The sequence below is a fragment of the Notothenia rossii genome, assembly GCF_949606895.1.
Source record: "Notothenia rossii genome assembly, chromosome: 11".
Taxonomy (NCBI): domain Eukaryota; kingdom Metazoa; phylum Chordata; class Actinopteri; order Perciformes; family Nototheniidae; genus Notothenia; species Notothenia rossii.
Genome location: NC_136910.1, coordinates 8,450,792 through 8,472,619, shown reverse-complemented (window position 1 = coordinate 8,472,619; position 21,828 = coordinate 8,450,792). Strand labels below are relative to the sequence as shown.

The following is a 21,828-nucleotide window of genomic DNA, read 5'->3' as shown; positions in this document are numbered from 1 at the left end:
GTTTTTGTAGAAAAGCATTCCCTCACTTCCCTTTCTGCTGTGCAGTACCTACACATTATGTATAATATGTTTTGAGACTTCCTGCCAAGATAAACGTGGAGAGCTTTTTTCTCTACAATTTTTGAAACGCCTTTTATAATTATGACCTCTCAGGCATTTAACTGTGTTTTGCTCTTGTAAGCTTACCAATCATATAGTGTGTCTCTTATCAGGTCTTATTTGTGGTTCAACATCGCCTTTGTCTAAGGTCTAGCGTGCACAAGAACAAGGCAAATGATTTGTTTCATTTTTTACTGTTCAACCTGCAAACCACAACACAGGAAGTCAGATTAAGTAGACAGGAAGGAGCTGCAGCATGACACGCTTTCTCGAGCAGCAGCACTGACTTCAGGACGTTTATTTGACGTTTGCCCTCGGCCAGGTTTCACTCCTTTTTAGATTCCTCCGATTCACACTTTCTCCTTCAGCTGCTTCCAGGACAATAATGGCGGTCGTCCACAAAGCATCCGTGTGGGCAGCGCTTCACATCCTTTGACGCCTACAAACCACTTCAACAAGCCTGAGGTGAGTTATCTGAGCGTTGCTTATTGCACAATGCACTTTATAACTGTCCCTTTTGACTCCAGCTGTTTTTATTATGTTTCCTTTCAACCACGGCCTTAAGCATCCAGGACAATGAATATGGGATAAAAATAAATGCCTTACATTAAAATACAATACATCTGACATATTTGCACCTCATGCATCAACTGGCTTATCTTTACACTGTGTTGCTTGTGTTTTGTTCCCCAGAGTTGTCTCTTGTAAATGTTGGGTCTCCCTATCACACTAACGACACATTTCTATAGTAACCGTATGTCATTGAGTTGTTTATGGTAATGAGACAGTCTGTAAACTTGGCAACGGATGCATGCACGCTGTCTGAAGTGAATTTGAGTTTTTGAATCGGCTTCCTTTATGAAAAGAGACGTGATCAGCGATAAACCACACAGGAAGGCCTTTGACATTTCTCATTTTGTGTCAGTGAAACCTCAAAACATACTTTTCATTTATATATCTGCAGTTTGTGACATTAAATCACACTTATAATCAACCCTATCAGTAGAACATTTCCAAAATAAATGTAATACAATATGCTTTGCAATGATGGAAATTAAACAGTTTAGAAAATATATCATATAATGTAGGATGTGTGTTTTAATTAACAGCCATCACCCTAACAGTAAATCCTTCTGACAGTAAAGAGTACAATGTGTTAAAGAGCCCCTGTTATGCTTTTTGGGGGTTTCCCTTTCCTGTAGTGTGTTTATAAAGTTCCCCCCCTCCCCTTCCCGAAACGCCACCTTTGGATTCCTTTGTTTACTTGCGTAACATAATGACATAATTATAACACTCGTGCTCCTACTGGAAAGCGCTCCAACACTTTGTACATGATAGACTAAGGGGCGGGACATCTCTAAGCGGTTGACCAATCACAAGGTGTCCCCCAAGGTTCAGTTCTCGCCCCCTCCTCTTCATCCTCTACCTGCTTCCCCTTGGTCACTTAATCCACCGTCATGGACTTCAATTCCACTGCTTTGCCGACGACACCCAGCTCCTCATCTCCACCAAGTCCATCTCCGCTGCTACCCACTCCATCTTGACAAACTGCATCACTGAAATAAAATCCTGGCTCCAACTCAACTGCGATAAATCAGAAATAATCATCATTGGACCTAAAAAACTCACCACATCTATCCATAACTTCACCCTCAACATAGACGGTTTCCCAGTCCAAATCTCCCCTCACATCCGGAACCTAGGCATCATATTTGACCAAACCCTCTCCTTCAACAAATACATCAAACATCACGAAGCCTTCTTCCACCTCAAAAAAATCTCCCATCTACGTCCATCCCTCTCCCCCACTGCTGCAGAAACCCTCAACCACGTCTTCATCCCCTCCCGTCTGGACTATTGCAACAGCCTCCTCTATGGTTAACCAAAAAAAATCATCAACAAAGTTCAATACATCCAAAACCCCACCGCACGTCTACTCACCCACACCCGAATCCATGAACACATCACCCCCATCCTCATCAAGCTCCAATGGCTCCCCATCCCTCAGAGAGTTCAGTACAAAATCCTCCTAATGACATACTGTACAAAGCCCTCCATAACCTGGCCCCACCCTACCTGACTGACCTCCTCCACAGATACACTCCCACTCGCTCCCTCCGCTCTGCTACTGCCAACCTCCTGTCCCCCCCCCCCCACCCGGACCAACCTCAAGTCCCTTAAGTTCCACCCTCTGGAATTTACTACCCCAATCCATCAGAGACTCTTCCTCCCTCACTGCATTCAAAACATCACTCAAAACACACATGTTCAACACTGCATTCAACCACTGACCACCTCCCCCCCCTATTTTCTGTTTTTGTATTTTTTTTCTTTGTTGTTTTTTACTCTCTGTAAAAGCGTCTTTCAGTTTCTAGAAAAGCGCTATACAAGTCTCATGTATTATTATTATTATCATTATTATTATTATTACAACAGAGCCGGCAGCTAACCAATCAGAGCAGACTGGGCTCTGGTTTCAGACAGAGGGTGAAAAGAGGTGCTGCAGGACGGGCAGTATGAGAAAAATAGAGCTTTTTGAACATTAAAGCATGGAGACAACATGTCACAGTAGAGGAACAAAATACTAATATGAAACCTGGAAATGAGCAGAAAAGGGTCACTTTAAACACCTTGCATCATGAATACATGTTATTCTATAAGTGCTATTATTCAAGGCTGAATCATTTGAAAACCTTTTGACGTATTTCTCCGTTTTTTTCTTTTTTTGTTGGAGTTTCTTATGAAAAGCGCTGCATTACATTTAGCACATGAGAAAAAGAGCCTTCAAAAGGGATCGTCGCTCTGGTATCAGCCATCTGTCGCCTCTTGTAAATTAATGATAGATTCTCAGTGCATATGCAGAAAGATGAATAGCCATCTGTTGATTAAATCTGTCTCTCTAAAATAGATGTTAACATTATCAGTGAAAGCTTTAGAGTAATAAGTCCATACATCTCATTTTGTAAGTCATCTGTGTGGCTTTCAAAAGACATTCTGAATCAGTTTTGCATCACCCAATTGCAATATAAACTCACATTTGGAGCATTAATTAGACTGAGGACTGACATTTTCAGGTTGAAATTAAGACTTGTTTTCAATATTAATAATACATTTTAGTCCATGAAAGGTAAGAAAATCATCCAAAATATCTATGAGAGTTTCACAAAGTCCTAGGTATTGTCTTTAATGTCTAGTTTGTTCAGTTTATAACCCAAAGATTTTCAGTCACATGATACAAAACTGAGAAAAGCAAGAACATCTCCATATTTGAAAGGTTTAAAACAACATTTTCATGAACAACAATGACTTGATCAAAATAAGCGATTATGCTTCTGTAGATGAACTAATCGATGCAGTTCTAGTTTATTTCCTCACCTCTTTCTATCCTCACTTTTTAAGTAATGCTGTTTCTTTATTGTGTAGACTGAACCAGGAGCATCTGGTGGGCGGAACATATTCAGATTCCTCATGGAGAGGAGGGCCCACTACGATTCTATCCTGGATCGAAGCAAACGCATCACGTGGCAGGACGACTGCTACGTGGACCTTCAGTCGACACCCAGCTCCGTCTCTTCAAAAGCAGAAACAGAGGGTACGCGTTGCAGAATCATCATGTCCTTATGTGACCTCTTTGGTTCATTTCCTGCGATTAAAACTCCTTTAGATTAGATTAGATTAGATTCCTTTATTGTCACTACACAGAGTACAGCGAAATTCCAAGCATTCCCGATGGTGCAATCACACATAACAGACAGTATAACCATAATGTTGACAATACAAGCTACAACTTTTAATATATAATATATAAAGTGATTATAAATTGGACCTATGATACCTATGATATGCTTACAAAGCAATACAACAATACCATACAAATACAAGAACAATACGGTGAAGGCAGTAAACAAGTCAATAAGTAGGCCTAAATGTATTTATCAGTGCAGTTGATAATTACAAAACTAGAAATAAATATGTGTTCTATAAAAACGGTATGAGGTAGAATATAAGGTGCAGTTGGTTGTAAACATGTACTTAGTTGAGCATCAATTCAGTTCAGTTCCATTAGTGCTGTGATTGTCTGGCTGTGTTCAGCTCACGTATGGCACTGGGGTAAAAGCTGTTCTTATGTCTATTTGTCCGGGATTTGATGGACCTGAACCGTCTTCCCCTCTATTTTGAGTTATCCCAACTGTGGAGGTTGGATGGAAAGGCTCATAATGGTGAAGATTGCAGTGTTTGATCAGAAACAGGTTTATTGCCAAGTAGGTTAACACATAGGAGGAATTGACCTTGGTGTGCATACGTTCACACAGTTAAAGTAGAACAAAGACAGACAACCAACAAATGTAATGAAAACATTTGAAGCTATTGAATGTTAAGATATAGAAAAGTAATCCTTTCAGTCAGATGAGTATAATCATCTACCAGTAGGCATAATAATAATAATAATAGCTTCCTTTTTAAATTAATCTATAATAAATTAAACAAGATAAGTACCACTATTTAATTTACAATAAAGCCAAAGAAAATGAACTCCACTTTGATTAAACTGAATATATCATTCCTGATTCATTTAAGTTATTTTAAGGTTATTATTATCCATTATTACAGCTTTATCTGTAGAGCATCAGGGGCTGTGTTTAATGAAAGCTGAAGAAAGAACAACCTAGCTTTCATAATTGAAGTTTTTATTTAAATTATTCCAAATGTTATTGCAACCAAGTGAGGGTTTTATCAGCTTCATCTTTTACAATAAGATTTCTTATTAAAGACCAGGACTTTTTTTCCATCATCAGCTTCAGGAGGATTCTTGTGTTGCCTGTTGGTAATTCAAAGGGAATTGGTGAAAGTTGAGAAGAGAATAAAAAGGATTAGTTTGGGGAAAAAAGCAAGAAGAGTAAGAGCAGTTCAGATGTTGTAAAATAAAAAACTCAATCGGGGATGTGATGTCATTTGGAGCTTAATTTAGGCCTATTGATGAATTTCATGGTGACGTTTTCAACCCTTTTATTCAGCAGTCAAACAGTTTACTTTGGTTTAGCACTTCTACTGAAGTATCCACCACAAACACTATAGAAAAAGTATATATTTAGATATATTATTTTCCATTCAGTTTTCAAACTATGACCTACTGCTCACCACATCCATTCACGAGTTTCCTGTGAGACTGGTGAATAACTTTTGATCTGCTCTTAAGAACCTGAAAATGCCGAATAAGTTGTAACTGAAACCTGGAGATTTACAGTTTTGTATTCAAACATTAACCTCATTAACTCATTAATTTAGAGAGGAGAGTCTGGCTCTGCTGAATAACCAAAGGTCATCTTTAGGATAATGATGTCCGGATACATGAAACCAATGTTCCTCGCAGATACACATTTTGCAGGTTTGTACATCTATCAAATTGAAGGATCCATTTCTATTTTAGTAGGGTTTGAAATAAAGCTGATAGATGGACATTCTAGGGATTATTTTTAAGTTACATGAAGTGTTGAACACTCTTCTAGTTTTATATGTTCAAATGGGTGTTTTTGGATGCATAATTGAACATTTTAAAAACAGAAATTCGCACTTAAGACAAAGTCAATCTCATTGGCATTAGTTTTGCATTTATTTGATCAATACCACAATTTTGGAGAACAATTAAATATAAGATGATGATAACCTGGAGAGATGCTTTGTGGACATTATTGTAGTTAGAGGAAAGGTCAGAGGGGAAGTCAGGGGGTTTGCACACACAATATCCGCCTCTCTTAGTCCTTCTGTGTTTTCTTTTTTGAGTGACGTCTGACATTTTTTATTCATTGAAAAGAATGTGAAAGGAAAAGAGAAATGGAAAGAGCAACAGCTTGTTATTTAGAATACTGATGTTGTCAAACGTGATAACCCGACAGACAAAATGGAAAATAAAAAAATGATGCATTAAATATTCATCAAAGAAGTGAGATTATACATTTTGTTTTCCTTTTTTTAGAAACAGAAATGACCAGAATTTGCACATTAATTCTATCAAAGTTTTCAGTTAGAAGAACACATTAAAGAATGAAGGAAATCTGAGAATAAGACAAACATGAACAGAGGAAAAGTTGCTTCTCTTATAAAGCACCATGCAAAAAGGTTTAGGAAAATAGACTTTTTTTTTTAATTATCACATCATCATTTCAGTTTCTATGTCTTAAGAGTATCTGCAATATTTTTCGATCTAGAACTTGGCTGGATCCAAAAGCACCAAGACCAGCTGCAACGCTTCATCACAACCTCCTTCCTGGAGGAGATGATGACACACCTGGGAAAGATGGATGTGTTGAATTCAGCTGAAGAGACGAAGGTCAAGGAGGCGGGCCGGCTGCAGGATCAGGTCAACATGTTCACATCCATCGTCTCTGGCAAGGACTCTCAAGGCTCTGACGCTCTGCGGGCCTTCGTTCAGAGCTCAGACTCTCAGGTGGCCCAGCTCATCATCAACCACGGTAAGGTGCTTGAGATAGCATTTTGGTATTCTTTATTGTGTTTGTAAAGGCTGAAGATCATCCAGTAATAGCCAAGGTGTTGGTTTCATTCCTGAATCTTTTTAACGGCATGTACCAACCCATTATGCCCCAAAAAATGCTCCTGTTGAGCAGTTGGGAAGCGTGTTAATGTAACTCATTGGAAAGCACTTTGCCCCGCTCTTGAAATAAGAAATGCTCTATTAACACAATCCATTTCCTGTTTTCACAAGTTGGTAATTGAAATACAAATAGCCTGAACCTATGTTCCACAGAATCCATGGTGAAGGAGCACAAAGAGGCACTCCTCCGACGATACGAGCAGTACAGAGACCGAGATTCAATCATCTGCCCCAAACTGAACATCTCCTCCAGGACATTACTTCTGGTTGATGGACTTTCCGACATACAGCAGAAAGAACACGACTTAATGCAGGTCGGGGCGACTCGAGGAAGGAAGAGAAATCATCTCAGACAGCTTGGGCTGACCAAACTCTTGGAGCCTTTGACCCGGGTTAGTTTACCCCCGCGGGTCTCCCTCACAGTCGGGGTGGCTGGTATCGGCAAGACAACCTGGGTCCGACACTTCCTCCGACAGTGGAGCCAAGGAGCCATCTGCACCGATGTGAGCTTCGTCTTGCCTTTCACTTTTTGCGAGCTGAACTCCCTGGAGAAAGTCTCTGCTGAGAGGCTAGTGAAAATGGCTTTTCCTCATCTAACGGACCCCGGTCTGGTCCTGAGCAGCTCCTGCCGAACACTGCTCATTCTCGATGGTTTGGACGAATTTCGCTGCACCTTAAATTTCTCCGATGCAGCTCCTTGCAGCGACCCAAAGAAAGAGGTGTCCATCGATGACCTGGTGACTAACATCATCCGGGGGAATCTGCTCCCTGACGTAGCGGTGTGGGTGACCTCCAGGCCCGGGGTGGCCTCACTAATCCCCGGAGGATTGGTTGACAGGGTGACTGAAATCCCAGGATTCAGCTCAAAGGACATCCAGCTCTTCCTAAACCACCACTTCTCCGAGAGGGATTTTTCCAGTAAGATCTGGGCGCACTTGGAGTCCAATAAGATCCTAATGGTGATGTGCTACATACCTTGCATTTCGTGGATAGTAGCAGACACTCTGATGTACATCATGCAGAGTGAAACACAGGAAAGCCTCCCCAGGACGTGTACCGAACTCTACGCTCACTTTTGTTCCATGAAGGCAGAGGTAGGTGAACCGAGGGGCCGGGAGCCAGTGAAAATGGAGCAGCTTCACGGGACTAATCGCAAACTGCTGGGAAACCTTGGGCGTCTGGCATTTTACGGGCTCCTCAAACACAAGTACACCTTCAGCGAGCAGGACCTCCGGGCCTACGGGATAGACCTGCTGTTGACCCAGTGCAGTCTGGGGGCTGGAGTTCTTGTTCGGGAGGAGTCGGCCTTGTCCACGACATACCGCTTCACTCACTTGACTCTGCAGGAGTTTCTTGCAGCTACTTTCTACCACATCTCCTCCAAGCGGGCACTCTTTGACTTATTCTCAGAGAGCACCATGTCTTGGCCCAAGATTGGTTTCCAGAACCACTTCAAAAGCGCCTTCCAGCACTCGCAGCAGGCGGAGGACGGTCACCTGGACGTGTTTGTGCGCTTCCTGACAGGCCTGCTGTGTCCGGCGGCAATAAAGCCTCTCGCTGGGCTGCTGGCCCTCGGGAAGGACGATGGGAACCAGAAGGCGTGGGCAGCGGGGTTTCTCCAGAGTCTGTTGGTCAGTGGGGGGGCGGTGGTGTCCCTGCGGTCGGTCAACCTGGCTTATTGTTTACAGGAGCTGCAGCACACAGAGCTGCTGCGGAGCGTGGAGGAAGACTTGCAGCTGGGCAGCCTGGCAGGGAAGCTAACTCGCGCTCACTGTGTGGTGCTGGGCTACCTGCTGCATGTGTCGGCAGAGTGCAGCGAGCAGACCAACCTCACCGGCTCCCTGAACTACGCCACGGTCAAATGTTTGCTCCCACAGCTGCTGTACTGCAGCTTTCTCAGGTCAGATCCCGAAAGCACCATCGCCCAGTGAACAAAAACTCAGGAGAAGGGTAACACTTTTTAACACGTATCTACTTCACAGGTTGGAGAACAATCACTTTAAAGATGATGTCATGGAGCTGCTGGGAAGCCTCCTCAGTGCTAAAGACTGCCATATTCAGAAAATAAGGTGCGATAACACTTATTTTTCAGTATGAAGAACGTTTTATCAGTTCTGAACCACTGTAGTTTGAACTTGAAATGATTTTTGACATGAATAGCTTCACTTTTTTATAAAAAGTCAGTGTCTTTTTTATGTTAGAGACAGCCAGTGATCAATATTTTGTCATATTTTAACTTTGTTTTACTCATTCCTTCAGTTTGGCAGAGAATGCCATCAGCAACAAAGGTGCCAAAGCTCTGAGTCGAGCGCTCTTGGTGAACCGGACGCTAACGTCTCTCAAGTGAGATTTGTTTGTTTGCCTTTGACCTATAAGAGAATTGAATCAAGTGACAGGCACAACCTTTGGAATTCAATTCATTTTCTGCATATTGAGCATTCCTTTAGATCACAAATCTGTCACATTCAATGCAGCTTTAAACATAATAGTCACAATTTGTGCTGAAGTCTTCATATTTTACAGTTATGTATACTGTCCTTCATCTAACCAGCTTTTTTTTATAATTCAGTCTCCGGAACAACAACATTGGCTCAAAAGGCGCAAAGTTCCTTGCAGAGGCTCTAAAAATGAACCAAGTCCTGGTATCAATCAAGTGAGTATAATTGGCGTAGTCCATAGAGAAATTACCCTAACAGTTGCCACAACTGGACTTGATGTAATTGCTCAATTTCCACCACTTCCCAGCTTCCAGAACAATTCCATTGAAGAGGAAGGGGCTCAGGCTCTCGCAGAAGTGCTGCATTGCAATCGCAAACTGGTGTCTCTGAAGTGAGTGTTTCCCTTTAGTTAGACATATTTTATTTTATACATTTTTTGCAGAGAAATCACTTATTTTGCCTTTCGTGCATGTCATTATTTAGCTTACGGAAGAACATGGTTGGAGCTGGAGGAGCCAAAAGGATTGCAGAGGCGCTGAAGACAAACCGGACCCTCACAAAACTGATGTAGTTATTCAAAGATTTTTTCATTTCATTTCAAACCTTTATTTAGACAGATTGGTCCCTTGAGATCATCGATCTCATTTACAAGGGAGACCTGCATCATTTAGTTCCACATGAAACATAAAAACAACAAACAAACAAACAACAGAGGATATCATATTTACATAGAGACAGATAGACTTTTTCACTGCACTCATATTGATGATATCATGTATAATTATGCAATAACAAATCACTTCCGATCTAATGAATTTAAGACATACATATTCTTCTTTATCTATGTTCTTTCCTCTTTATTTCGTGTCTATTTTCAGGTTTTCAGTAAGCTCAATAATAACATGCTGCCAGATGTTTTCTTTATGAAAAGTTTTTTATTAAACAGCCTATTAGGGGGTCACATACTGATCGTCATTAATGATTTGACTTTTTCTGCAGTCTTTGTAGTAACCAGCTCGGGGACAAAGGAACAGTGGCTCTCGCCGAGGCTCTGACAGTGAACCACACGCTGCTGTCGCTGCAGTCAGTACCTCCTGCTTTCTACCATTATCAATTTCCATTTGAAATTCCACTGCTAATTCATTTTACCATTGGTTGTAACACTATGGCTTACATACTGTGCAACAATTACGCAGTTTGTCTTGCCAGTACGTTACTTCTGTTTTTTTGTTTCGACAGACTTCAGAGTAACTCCATCAGCAACAAGGGGATGACGGCGTTAACCAAAGCGCTCCGGCTAAACCGTGGTCTGGTCTCCTTGAAGTGAGTATTGAGCTTTGGCAAAGACAACTCTAATAAGTTTATCAAAAGTCCACCAGCTCTTAAAACCACCTGATTCAAGAAGCAAAATAAGGACGTGTTTTTTTAAAGAGAGAGAACAGCACTGTCGCAAGCAAATATAACAACAAAAACACCACAGGTTGACATCTTGTTATTGAGACACATCCCCTAATAAACCATGGCACGTACTCTGTTCCACAGTCTGTCTGCAGTCAGAAGACGGTTAGCTCACATCCGATCTCTCTCTCTTAACCACAGGATTTTAATTAGGGACCATCAGTACATTGCCATTTGAATAACAAAAAACACATTTTATAATCGATACCTCTAAGATAACTTGCCCATTTTTGTAAAAAAAAACATGCTTAAATATCTAATAAATGTTCCTTATGAGGCACAGCTTTTTTGATAACCAACTCATTTGTAATTTTATTTGTGTTTATTGTTGAGTTTAAAGGTGGGGTATGTAATTTATTTCAGAAACACTTTTTGTTATATTCCATGGAATGCTCTTAACATCCCGATAGCAATGAATACATTAAGAGCTTTGCCAATAAATACATTAAAAAAATGTCATCTGTGGAAGCCGTAGCGCTGTAAAAAGCACGACCAGTCATTTGAGCCGGCCCGGCTAAAGTAACTGGATGGCCTACCTGCCTGTCAACCTTCCATCTGTGCACAAACTTATCTCGTGCCCTCATTGGTCATGTGCACGTTCGTGTGTGTTGGAGGAGGGGCTCTGTAAGGAAGTCTGAAGGAAGGGGCAGATTTTTTCCGGTTGTGTATTTTCAAATTCTAGCGCACTCGAGCTGGTTTCTCCAAAATTACCTACCCCACCTTTAAATTATTATTTTTGTTAAGCAATTTAAATAAGAACTTTGGACTATGTTTAATATTGTATGTGTCATTATGACTCCACATCAATACAGAACTGTTAAACCCTTTTTATAGGATGTATATGAATGCTGTTATGAAAATTCAGTTTATTTCAGTCTTGTTTCTTTTCAATAGTTTCTAAAGCTATTAAAAATAAACTTTGTCCTACTTGTCCAGTGTAGAAAAACACAAATTGGTCACATGATATTCAAACTATTGAAAAAGTAAAACATTAAAAAAACTTTTCAAAAAATATTCACTTCCTTAGTTAGCTTAGCTTCAGAACTCCAGAGGTGATGTTAGGTGGACTTTGTTACCATTGATTTTCAGTCTTTTCTAAAATGCTAAGCTAAGTAAATGCTGGCTATTGCTTTATATAACCTTTACAGATGTAAGAGTGTTATCATTCTTTTTATCTAGCGCTTTTAAATACAAATAACAATGGGAGATTGTTGTGAAAACTTTAGTTTCTTATCCTTTCTTTTCCATATGTATTTCTGCATCTGATAGTTTGAGGGAGAACTCCATTGGGGTCGAAGGGGCGAAGAACATGGCCCAGGCCCTCCATGAGAACAACTCGCTTCAGGACCTCGAGTGAGTCACCTTATTATGAGTAGTGTGCTCTGTAATTCCCTGCATTATGCCACTGCTCACACAATGTCAAGTGCCCACCCACTCAACCCCAGCCTGTGCTAAATCACAAACCCATGAGAATACTGCATGAACACTGAGAAGAATTATGGTGTTATTCAAAAACTGAACTTCAAAGCATAAGTCAACTAAGTTGTCATTTCTTTAATTGCTTTTTTCCTAACTAAATAATTGCCTCTTCAAACTTCACAGCAGCTACATTTTATTTGCAGACATGTTGAGCAAACAGTAAAAGACTTTGATTAACACCACATATGCACTCTTTTATAACACCTAACTTGAGTAATTGTGTGTGTGTGTGTGTGTGTGTGTGTGTGTGTGTGTGTGTGTGTGTGTGTGTGTGTGTGTGTGTGTGTGTGTGTGTGTGTGTGTGTGTGTGTGTGTGTGTGTGTGTGTGTGTGTGTGTGTGTGTGTGTGTGTGTGTGTGTGTGTGTGTGTGTGTGTGTGTGTGTGTGTGTGTTCTTTTATCCCAGTCTCACAGCCAACCTCCTGCACGATGAAGGGGTTCAAGCTATAGCTGGTGCGATCAAAGTGAATCGAGGCCTCACCTCTCTGCAGTAAGTCAGGCCGTTTAACACAAATAAAGAGAAAAAAAAAGAAACAAACTGTCTCAGAAACATTTGAAAGAAATATGCAGAATAAATAACTTAGCTTTATTTTAATGCATAAGTACCTTTTTAAAGCTGGTCTAATTCATATGTTTGTACTTATGGAGATTACTACATTAAATGCGAAAGGGTCACTCGGAGTGGTGTGAGAATATCTGCAGTTCCCATCAGCAATAACGAGATTTTAGCGTATATAAAGTTTGAGTAGACAACGTACAGGTTCACTCGTTTTCAGGTCACATTTACATCTCAAATTAGCATTGTCTTTAGTCAATTCATGTATTTGATTTTTTAGTAAAGAACCTTTTAAAACCAACAGTATGTTTCTTTTTTGGAACCACGAAGCGAAAGCCAACGTAATGTTAGTAGCATTATGTTGACTAAAACAGAGCATGAAAAAACAAAGACCAACTTATTTTCTCAGTAGATGAGATAACATGAACTCGAAATGAACACTCTTATACTGCTCAATTTGTACATTTCTTTACTAGCCGCTTTGCATAATGAAATGTATAATGGTGATTACATGTTTTGATGTTTACCGCTTGTTGTGCTGCCCCCAAATGGTAAAACAATTAATAATGCGGGTTTTATGAAAATCATTACATTTGAATCACAGAACACAATATTGTTATGGCAAATGTTTCCTTGCATGTATTGTCCTTACTTGTGACATGTAAAAAACCCTGCATACAGTATCTGCGTAATGGTTGACTTTCTGTGCCTCTGTTTACAGTCTCCAGTGGAATTTCATCAAGTGCTCTGCCACTAAAGCTCTGGCCAACGCTCTCCTCACTAATGCCACAATTCAGCTCTTGGAGTAAGGTCAATGTTTCAGAGCTGTTTTCAGCCTCATTACCACATTAATGTAACTCTCCTCTCGGTGTGAAAATGATTAGTGACAGGAGTGAGACGACTGATCGTGGTCTCATGAGCTACTTACTGTATGTTATGTGTCATTTCAGTCGTAGCTATTATTCACAATTGTCACGGAATGTGTCTTTGCTGCAGTCTACAGGAGAATGCTATCGGGAATGAAGGCGTCATCTTTCTTGCCGAAGCCTTGAAAACCAACATGTCTCTGCGTACATTGTGGTTAGTATTGCATTTATGTGCCATAATTGATCAATATCTTGGTATTTATCCTGAAATAAAGAACAGAAGTCAGTCTTAAATATATATAGAAACCCTTTTTTTCTGTCACTTTTCCATGTGTTCACATATTCTGTCTCCATAGTCTCCAGGGAGTCTCAGCGAGCACAAGTGGCGCCCTGGCACTGGCGGAGGCTCTAATGAGAAACCAAACTCTGCAAACACTGGAGTGAGTCAAACCTTTTCTTTTGTTTGAAACTTTTTTCTTTGCTTGTTTTTATGCAGTTAAAATATTGTGTAATAAGCCAGCAAATTGAAATCAGCGGTTTTCAATCTTGCTCCTCTGTAGTGTTTCTGTTTCAGCTCCACAGGGGTTTGCTTCTCAGTGGGAGTTTATTTCAGTCTTTATGAAAAGCTCATCCTTATAGAAATCAAAATATATCAGTCGGTAAGTATTGACACAAACAACTTGTTCTAAAAACACCACAAAAGAAAATATACCTAGCAAAATATGGTTTAGAACATACACAGAAAAGTAGTATGAAAAAGTATCCTCTGTCTGTTTTTCACAAAAGGGCAACAAAAGAAAATTGTTTATGAGGAATCTCATTATGAACTGAAGGATGGGACATCACAAGCGTCTCTTTGTGAAGCTTCCAATCTCCCAAAGCCAATTTTAAGATTGCCCAGCATTCACTTGTGTCATTGATGCCTTTCATCTTTCATCTGTACAACCTCTTCTATTAGGGTTTCTTTGTTGATGCTGCCAGTGGTACAACACTACGGCGGAGTATTAGGGCCAAACTTAGAAAAACAAAACAGAGAGGTTTCGAGAATAAAGTCGTAATAATACGAGAATAAAGTCATAGTTACGAGAATAAAGACGTAATAATTACGAGAATAAAGTAATAATTACGAGAATAAAGTCGTAGTTTCATAAGTGACTTGAGAAGCGGACTTGGAGGAGATTGTCTCCTTTCTGCAGGAGGAAATACAAACTTGAAGAAAGCAGAATCATATAAGTACATCAGGTTTCATAGAGCTAAAACATTTCAAGTGCTACTCAACTGGTTTTAGATAAGCCAGTCCTTTGTTAGTATATAAGTGCTTTGTTAGCAATTCTTTGTTAGTAATTCTATCGCTCGAAGTGGAGTCAAAAGAGATGAGTTTTCAGTCTGCGCCGAAGATGTGTAAGCTTTCTGCTGTCCTGATTTCAAAGGGAGCTCATTCCGATTCCACTACAAGGCTATGGTTCGACTCCTTCTGGATCCAAAGCCTTGATTACAAGTCTCATCATTTCTTGTGAAACAACAAATCCCCTTTGAACAGCTCGTAGATGTAATCAACGATGGCCTCGTACTCGGCCAGAACCAGCCATTTCCTCCTGCAGAAAGGAGACAATCTGCTCCAAGTCCGTTTGGTTCTTTCTTCGAAATAATAGTAATAGTTTCTTGCACAACCTTTTCAAAGTTCTAATATTTATGATAATCGGATGCTGATGTGCCAAAAGATTAAGTATTTAGTTATTTGAGAAACCTAAACTAAAGTACGGCTTCACAAGATGCTCCACATTCCTCATTTTATTGCAGGACGCTGCTGTTGTCTCCTTCTCAAGTCCCTTATGAAACTACGACTTTAATCTCGTAATGACTTTATTCTCGTAACTATGACTTTATTCTCGAAATCTCTCTTTTTTTTCTTCTAATTGTGGCCCTAATACTCCGTCGTACAACTCACACTGCCAAATGTACAAAAAACGTTGTGCTTTGTACTTAATGATCCTCTATTTCAGTCTACGAGGGAACAGCGTGGGGATGGAGGGAGCGAAGGCTCTGGCCAACTCACTGAAAAGCAACAGAAGCCTCAAGTCTCTGAAGTACGTTCTGGCGCATGAGCTATGTGAATCAAAATTCCCCTTTTTTTTTTATTACTGGACTTGTTTTGTTCCTTTTAAATTCAGCACTTTGCAGTTATTAAAAAATAAATAGACATTTGATAAATGATTGTATGAATCATCAGTCTGCAGGAGAACTCTCTGGGTATGGATGGAGCCATATTCATTGCAACAGCCTTGAAAGGAAACCACCAATTGACGTACATCAAGTGAGTAGATGGTAGTATGTGTGTTTGTGTCATCTCAAGGATGAGTACATGCTGTTATGCTGCTTATACTTTAAGGCAGTGGTTCCCAACCTGGGGGGCCAAAGATCGCTGGGGGGCGCCAGGCCTCAGATGATTTGAGGCCAAATATTATATTTATACTTTTTATTTATTTATTCTTATGTATTTATTTATTTTACATTTAATTGTAACGCAATACATGATTGTCACTAAAAGCCTTGTCTCTACATTTCAATAAAATATAAAAAAGAATTGGTTAATTAATTTGAATAAAGATTCAAGTTAGTACTGTAGCTAATAAAGGCGTAAAAAGACAGAAATGTATAATTCTTTCTTTAATAGAAATGTTTCTTCTGCCCGTAAAGTGTCCAAACCAGGATTTTCTGGATAAGTGCATTTTTAAAACATAGTCATCATTGTCCATGCCGGTTTCCGATTATTTGTCACAGTTGCTCCGATCAGATCGTTCTCCTCCATTTTGTAGATTATTTACGATTTTTGAATCCACATAAACACATCGGCAAAATCCTGCTTACTTTGAGCATGTGTTTTAAACAGTTTAATCCCTTTGTGAATTGTTTCCACTTGCGCCGTCCTTTAATTTCTTCATACAGCGAGAATCCAAATGAAGGAATCCTGAGTCCAATAACCATCAAAGTCTCTCCAATAGAGCTCCTTAATTACGCTTTCATCCTCCTTTAAAAAAATACTTCACATTCATCCAGTTTGTGGGGCTCTTGGGAAAAAGGTTGGGAACCCCCGCTTTAAGGTACCATGGGGTCGGATTACAATTTTTTAAAGGGGGGTTCGTTTAGCATGAAACACACATAACTAAAGGTAAGTTAAAAAAGAAAGTAGAAAGAAAGTCAGGTCATAGAAAACTATTTCTGCTCAAAAGTTAGCAATGATTGAGAGTCAGACCTAAACCTTTCAGACGTGTGTATCTCACACTGCACTGTAACTTTTATTCATACCTTTCTTATTCATGTTTTACTACACTTTGCTTTTAAATGAGTGTGTTTAAATGCCATTTTATAATATGTTTCTTAATGCTCTTAATGGCTTTCATCTTGTAAAGCACTTTGAATTGCCTTGTGTTAAAAGGTGCTATATAAATAAACGTGCCTTGCCTATACTAAAACATGTCGTTTGTTCTACAGTCTGCAGGGGAATGGCATTGGGGAATCGGGAGCAAAGGTCATCTCTGACGCTATACGAGCCAACGCACCGGGCTGTGTGGTCGACATCTGATCAGAGAAAAGAGCGGCACCTACTGTGGAAAGCTGCACGTGTAAAATAGAGAGAACACAATGCAGTGTTATCACATATAGGTGTATGTAATTAAGTCAAAGCTATTTGTGGGTACTAATTATCACTCTGTAAATGTTTCACTGTATTTTAAGATAGATGTTAACATATTTATTATGACATTATTGTTGAGGTAGCTGTTGCCATAAGGGATGAAACAAGACGTGACAAGGGTGAAAATATTTAGAGTGGCACCATATTTCAATTTAAAAATACACTCAGCATCCATGATAACATCTCTTTTGTCATTTTGTACATTTGCTGTATTTGCACAAGATCATTTGTTGTATAGCAATAAAATGGACATTGTCATTTATCGAGCAGTTTAATTCCAATTATTATTATGTCTCGAAATAGCCTGCTGTGCTAACATCGTGAGATTCACGATGAAACACTCATGACCACAATATTTAAAGAGTTCTGCACTCATGGCCCGAAAAGAATTACTCAAGCACAAAAACATCAACGAGAGTTTTAAAAAGTTTCTTGGAAATAGAAGCGACTCAAAAAGGATTGCTTTTGTGTCTTGTAAATACATGTTCTTTTATAAAGTTCGGTAGCATTGAACTGAGTGACGCAGAATAGAAAGTCAATAAAGAAGTTTAGAAAGTGTATTTATGTTCACGAAAGCCAAGAAACTAATGGAAATAAATCACAGTGCTGAATGGTTATTATAACTATGATAAAAGCACTCAGCTTTCATCAACACAAGAGACCCTAATCGGTCCGAAGAGCCTCTGAGAGATGTGTGTGCGTGTATTTATGTTGCTCATGTTGGATATACACATGCATGCAAAGAAAGAGAGAAAAAAAAGTGAAGTCCATCATCCTCATGTTTGTCATTTGATTAACAAAGCAGCAGTAAAAGCTTTGAATGGTATCTATGACAACCATCCCTATTGGGAACGGCATCCCGCAGTGAAAGAGATTTCCTATAAACAGGCATATGCAATAATAATAACCATTGAGAATCATTATAATAATAATATCAATAGTACACAATGTTATGCAGCATTTCAAACTTCAAAACAAAGTTACTGTTTTATCAAATCCAAACAATGTATTTGTTGCAGTTGCACCATTTTAGAATAAAAATAAATATTTATAGGCAGCAGTTATTTGCACCCAGGTGACCATAGTGAAGTTATATTTGCATACGCTAAACCTATTGAATACTTCAGCGGTAGCTCCATACTCCATGTGTGTTCGCTCATACTAAAGAGTTTTATTTGGCTGGGAGAACTTTTGGGTTTTGGCAGGACTTAGCGGTGGAGAGGGTGTTCTTCTAAGGCTCAGGTGTTCTTTGTAGAGCTGTACAGTATGTGGCTTGAGAGTCCAGTCTTTTTGGACAGACGTTCAAAATGGCGGCCAGTGGTTCTGATCTGTTGGAGGTCAGCAGTGTACCAGGGAGCAGTGTGCACAAATGAGACTGCACGTTTTCAGGGGGGGCAGAGCATCCAGGGAAGATGAGAAACAGTTGCTGTAGTGTAGTGACTCACCAGTTCAGCTCGGGTGGAGGAGGAGGATGGGGGTGTACTGGGGGTGGGAGGTAATAAGGGAGTTAAGGTCTCTGGAGTCGATGTAAGTGACAGTTAAATAGATAATCTAGATGCAGAACGCAGTGGATTTGACGCTGATTGGTTCACATGTTATAATCTTAATCAAAGTGCATGAGTGCAAAATGAAAACTGTATCCAAACCTTTATTTTTCAGCTCTGTTAAGGATCACAAGGAAAAATCTAACTTCATTATGTCATGGCACTTTCATGATTAAAAAAAATGTCACATTGTTCAAGGCAGTTAATTAAAAGTGGTGTCGGGAAGTTCCATTTCTGGCCTGAGTCTTTTTCACCAAGTGTTCAGCTCTTCTCCATTTACATTAGCCATGATGAGTGAAAGTCTTGAGAGGGATAGAATCATGTGGAAAAGAGATTTTAACGCATGCTCTCTATAGCCTATAATGTGCTCTCCATTAAATCATACAATTACTTGTATAAATTAAGATGGACGTTTCGTCATATTACAGCAAACCACTATTGCAGCATAATGCATTTCTCCAGGAACATGTATTCTTTTAATGTATTTATGTATTGCCAAAATGTGGCAGAAAGAGTGTGTACTTCCTGCTTTCCCATTTGGCACAGATCTTTTTTCTTACTTATTTTTTTTTAAACGGTTCTATAAAATGTTCTCATGTTAATCAATCATGCATGACACACGTTTGCATATGGTATCTGTTATACAACGGGTGTCTAGTTTTACACCTGCATTCGCTGATTTATTTAGCTGTGGTCCGCTTTGTGGCAGTGAAAACAAATTGACAAAGCACTACTCATAGTTTCACCTTTGTTCAGACAGTAGTGTAGTGATGGATTCAGAATACTGTATATCACAACTGCAGCACCTGAATCTGTGAAAACAAAGCATTCGAGTGTTTTAACCTTTACTTGTTTTCTACTTGCCAACACTCATGAAATAGTCAAGGGACAAAACAAATCCCGGATCTTCAGATAAAACAATATATTCTTTTGAATGTCATCCTGTATATGAACATTTATTTGCTTATACTTGTCTTGTCCTCAAACTACATCATTTTTTTTCATAAAATTAAAATAGAATAGCTCCAGGGGTTTGAAACAACAACTTATTGTGCTGTCAATCAAATCACAGTACTGAAGACATTTGAACTTAAAAGTCTTTGTTGTTGCACAAGTTGTCATGAGTTCCTGGAAATGGTTAGTGTTGATGGTTCTGATAAATCATTTGTATTGAATATTATTTATGTCCCGAGGCACATATGAATTTAAAGAGGTGTGTCTGGATACTTGAACAGTTGTTATTAAAATCCTGGCCTTATTTCTCCAAACACATAATTGAGGTAAAGTGACTCAAAATAAATGGCAGAATGAAAGAACCTAATTAAAAATAAGATGGAGATATCAGTAACCCGTATAGGTTGTGCTCAGGCCTCAGGCCCTCCTCCGTCCAATTAATTTTCAAGACATCCTGTCCACAAAATAATTACTTGAGGACAGTTAACAACACTTCAAACCTATCCTCGGTTTAGGTTGTCCTAAAATGCACTGATGATTTCCTCTGATTTCCTTTGAGGAAGCAATTATTTTACATTTACAGCGTAAAATAAAAGCCCAGGGAATCACGCCAATATTCAGAGGAATACTTTTAGGCCTGTATAGTCCATAGTCTTGGCTAACCTGTATTGTAGTGGCTAGTTAGCTTAGCCTGAGATTAGGAACAGGAAACAAGCTAGACTAGCTCTTTCAAATGTAACAGAATCTACAAAAAATGGAAAAGGAGACATGAAACAAACTATAGAGGAGGTGCTTGAAGGTAGATTTTGTTGTTCTGTGAGACACAACAAAATCTGTTTGCAGTCTTAAAGCTAGCCTGCCTCCTAGCTCTAGCTTAATATTTAGCGTACAGACCATAGACAGCATGGTACAGAATTACATGAGAGAGAGGTATTGTTCTTCTAATCTTACTCGGCAGAGTACATTTTCAAAATACCATATAACAGTCCTGTAATTTAAATCTAAGTAACCTTGACGAGAGTCATTCAAAGCTTCATTCCGAAACCCGAAGCTTTAAATGGGAAAACTAATTTGGTACTTGTAGTTCTTACTGTGAGTTGAGGCCTATGATTGACAGAAAGATGCAACTGTCTACTTTGCTTCTTGAATGGAATTTCAAGGCAGTTGAAGAAAGTTTCATTATCCATATACTACTTGTGTAGCCTAGATGGCGTTAACTGTACCCAATGCAGGGCACATCCTGCACATGTTTAGAACCTTTCTCAGGGCGAAACAAAATCGTCACAGCTGAAATCTCCGCAGAGGTTTATTAACATTAGATGTAAAAGATTGACCTAAAGCTCCAAAAAACGTTAACTCAATCTTTAATGTGTCTTTAATCAATATTTCATAGTTAAGACATATGGACATAAAGACGTGAATGGATTTTGACAGCCACTTCACTTTTTAAGTGTCTGACAAATACAAAAAAAAAGCCTAATTGTTTGCATATGTCTGAAGAGAGAAAGAAACAATTGTTGTGTTGTGGACGGTAACTATGAGCTTCAATAACTTTTAATATTCACTATTCATCAAGATTGTGGAGATTAATTTCCAACCAGTTATTGACCACATCTTCTTAGTCCAATAATGATATTCTTCTCGCTCAGCTAGATACCAGATCTGTTATTCAACCATCCATTTGTGCTGGTACTGCAAGCTGATATTGTCTCATCTAATTTGATCCAGGTAAAAGATGCCACATATTCACCTAAAGGTAGAGTATTTCTGAAATTAGTCATTTGTTTCCATTCATTAATATTTGCAAACAAGTTGCATTTGTGGATTTCTTGACATTGGGGAATCAGGGGGTCCACTGTGGTGAATCTATGGTAAATAAAACAATAGGCCTACTTATACATACATTTCACATTAAGTGTTTTTCCATCGTAAAAGGCTTTAGCTTATATTCACCTTGATGGATAAGCTTTTTGAGATATCTCGCTTTCTTTTTAACTAAAGATCAATAGGCCTATAGGGACTATAATTATTTAGGCTATGGCATAAGAGCACCATTTCCGCCCCTTATTTGCATCAATTAAGTGCAAACTGCAAATTTACATATATGTTCTATCTCTATGTGAGGCTTGTGA

General features: G+C 39.2%; 1 protein-coding gene across 2 annotated transcripts; it reads left to right on the top strand.

The window, feature by feature from the left end:
* Window positions 1-380: 380 nt before the first annotated feature.
* On the top strand, window positions 381-17,460 carry nlrc3 (NLR family, CARD domain containing 3). 2 transcript variants are annotated; one of them, XM_079657379.1, is made up of 19 exons: window positions 381-564; window positions 3,523-3,691; window positions 6,306-6,569; window positions 6,863-8,609; window positions 8,692-8,778; window positions 8,969-9,052; window positions 9,279-9,362; window positions 9,455-9,538; window positions 9,631-9,714; window positions 10,147-10,230; window positions 10,387-10,470; window positions 11,875-11,958; window positions 12,489-12,572; window positions 13,360-13,443; window positions 13,635-13,718; window positions 13,861-13,944; window positions 15,508-15,591; window positions 15,735-15,818; window positions 16,997-17,460. In XM_079657379.1, the coding sequence occupies exons 2-19, from the start codon at window positions 3,568-3,570 to the stop codon at window positions 17,085-17,087; spliced, it is 3,405 nt and encodes a 1,134-aa protein (XP_079513505.1). In that variant the 5' UTR covers window positions 381-564; window positions 3,523-3,567; the 3' UTR covers window positions 17,088-17,460. The 2 variants fall into 2 exon arrangements, with proteins under 2 accessions (XP_079513505.1, XP_079513506.1); XM_079657380.1 differs by lacking the exon at window positions 381-564 and adding an exon at window positions 5,386-5,485 and having other exon boundaries at window positions 3,555-3,691.
* The last annotated feature ends 4,368 nt before the right edge of the window (window positions 17,461-21,828 follow it).

What these genes read in the sequence shown, in the direction of transcription:
- nlrc3 (XM_079657379.1), top strand. Translation starts at nt 3,568, where the DNA reads ATGGAGAGGAGGGCCCACTACGATTCTATCCTGGATCGAAGCAAACGC. An exon ending in CGTGGTCTGGTCTCCTTGAA is followed by an intron (nt 10,471 to 11,874) that starts GTGAGTATTGAG and finishes TGCATCTGATAG; the next exon opens with TTTGAGGGAGAACTCCATTG. An exon ending in AACTCGCTTCAGGACCTCGA is followed by an intron (nt 11,959 to 12,488) that starts GTGAGTCACCTT and finishes CTTTTATCCCAG; the next exon opens with TCTCACAGCCAACCTCCTGC.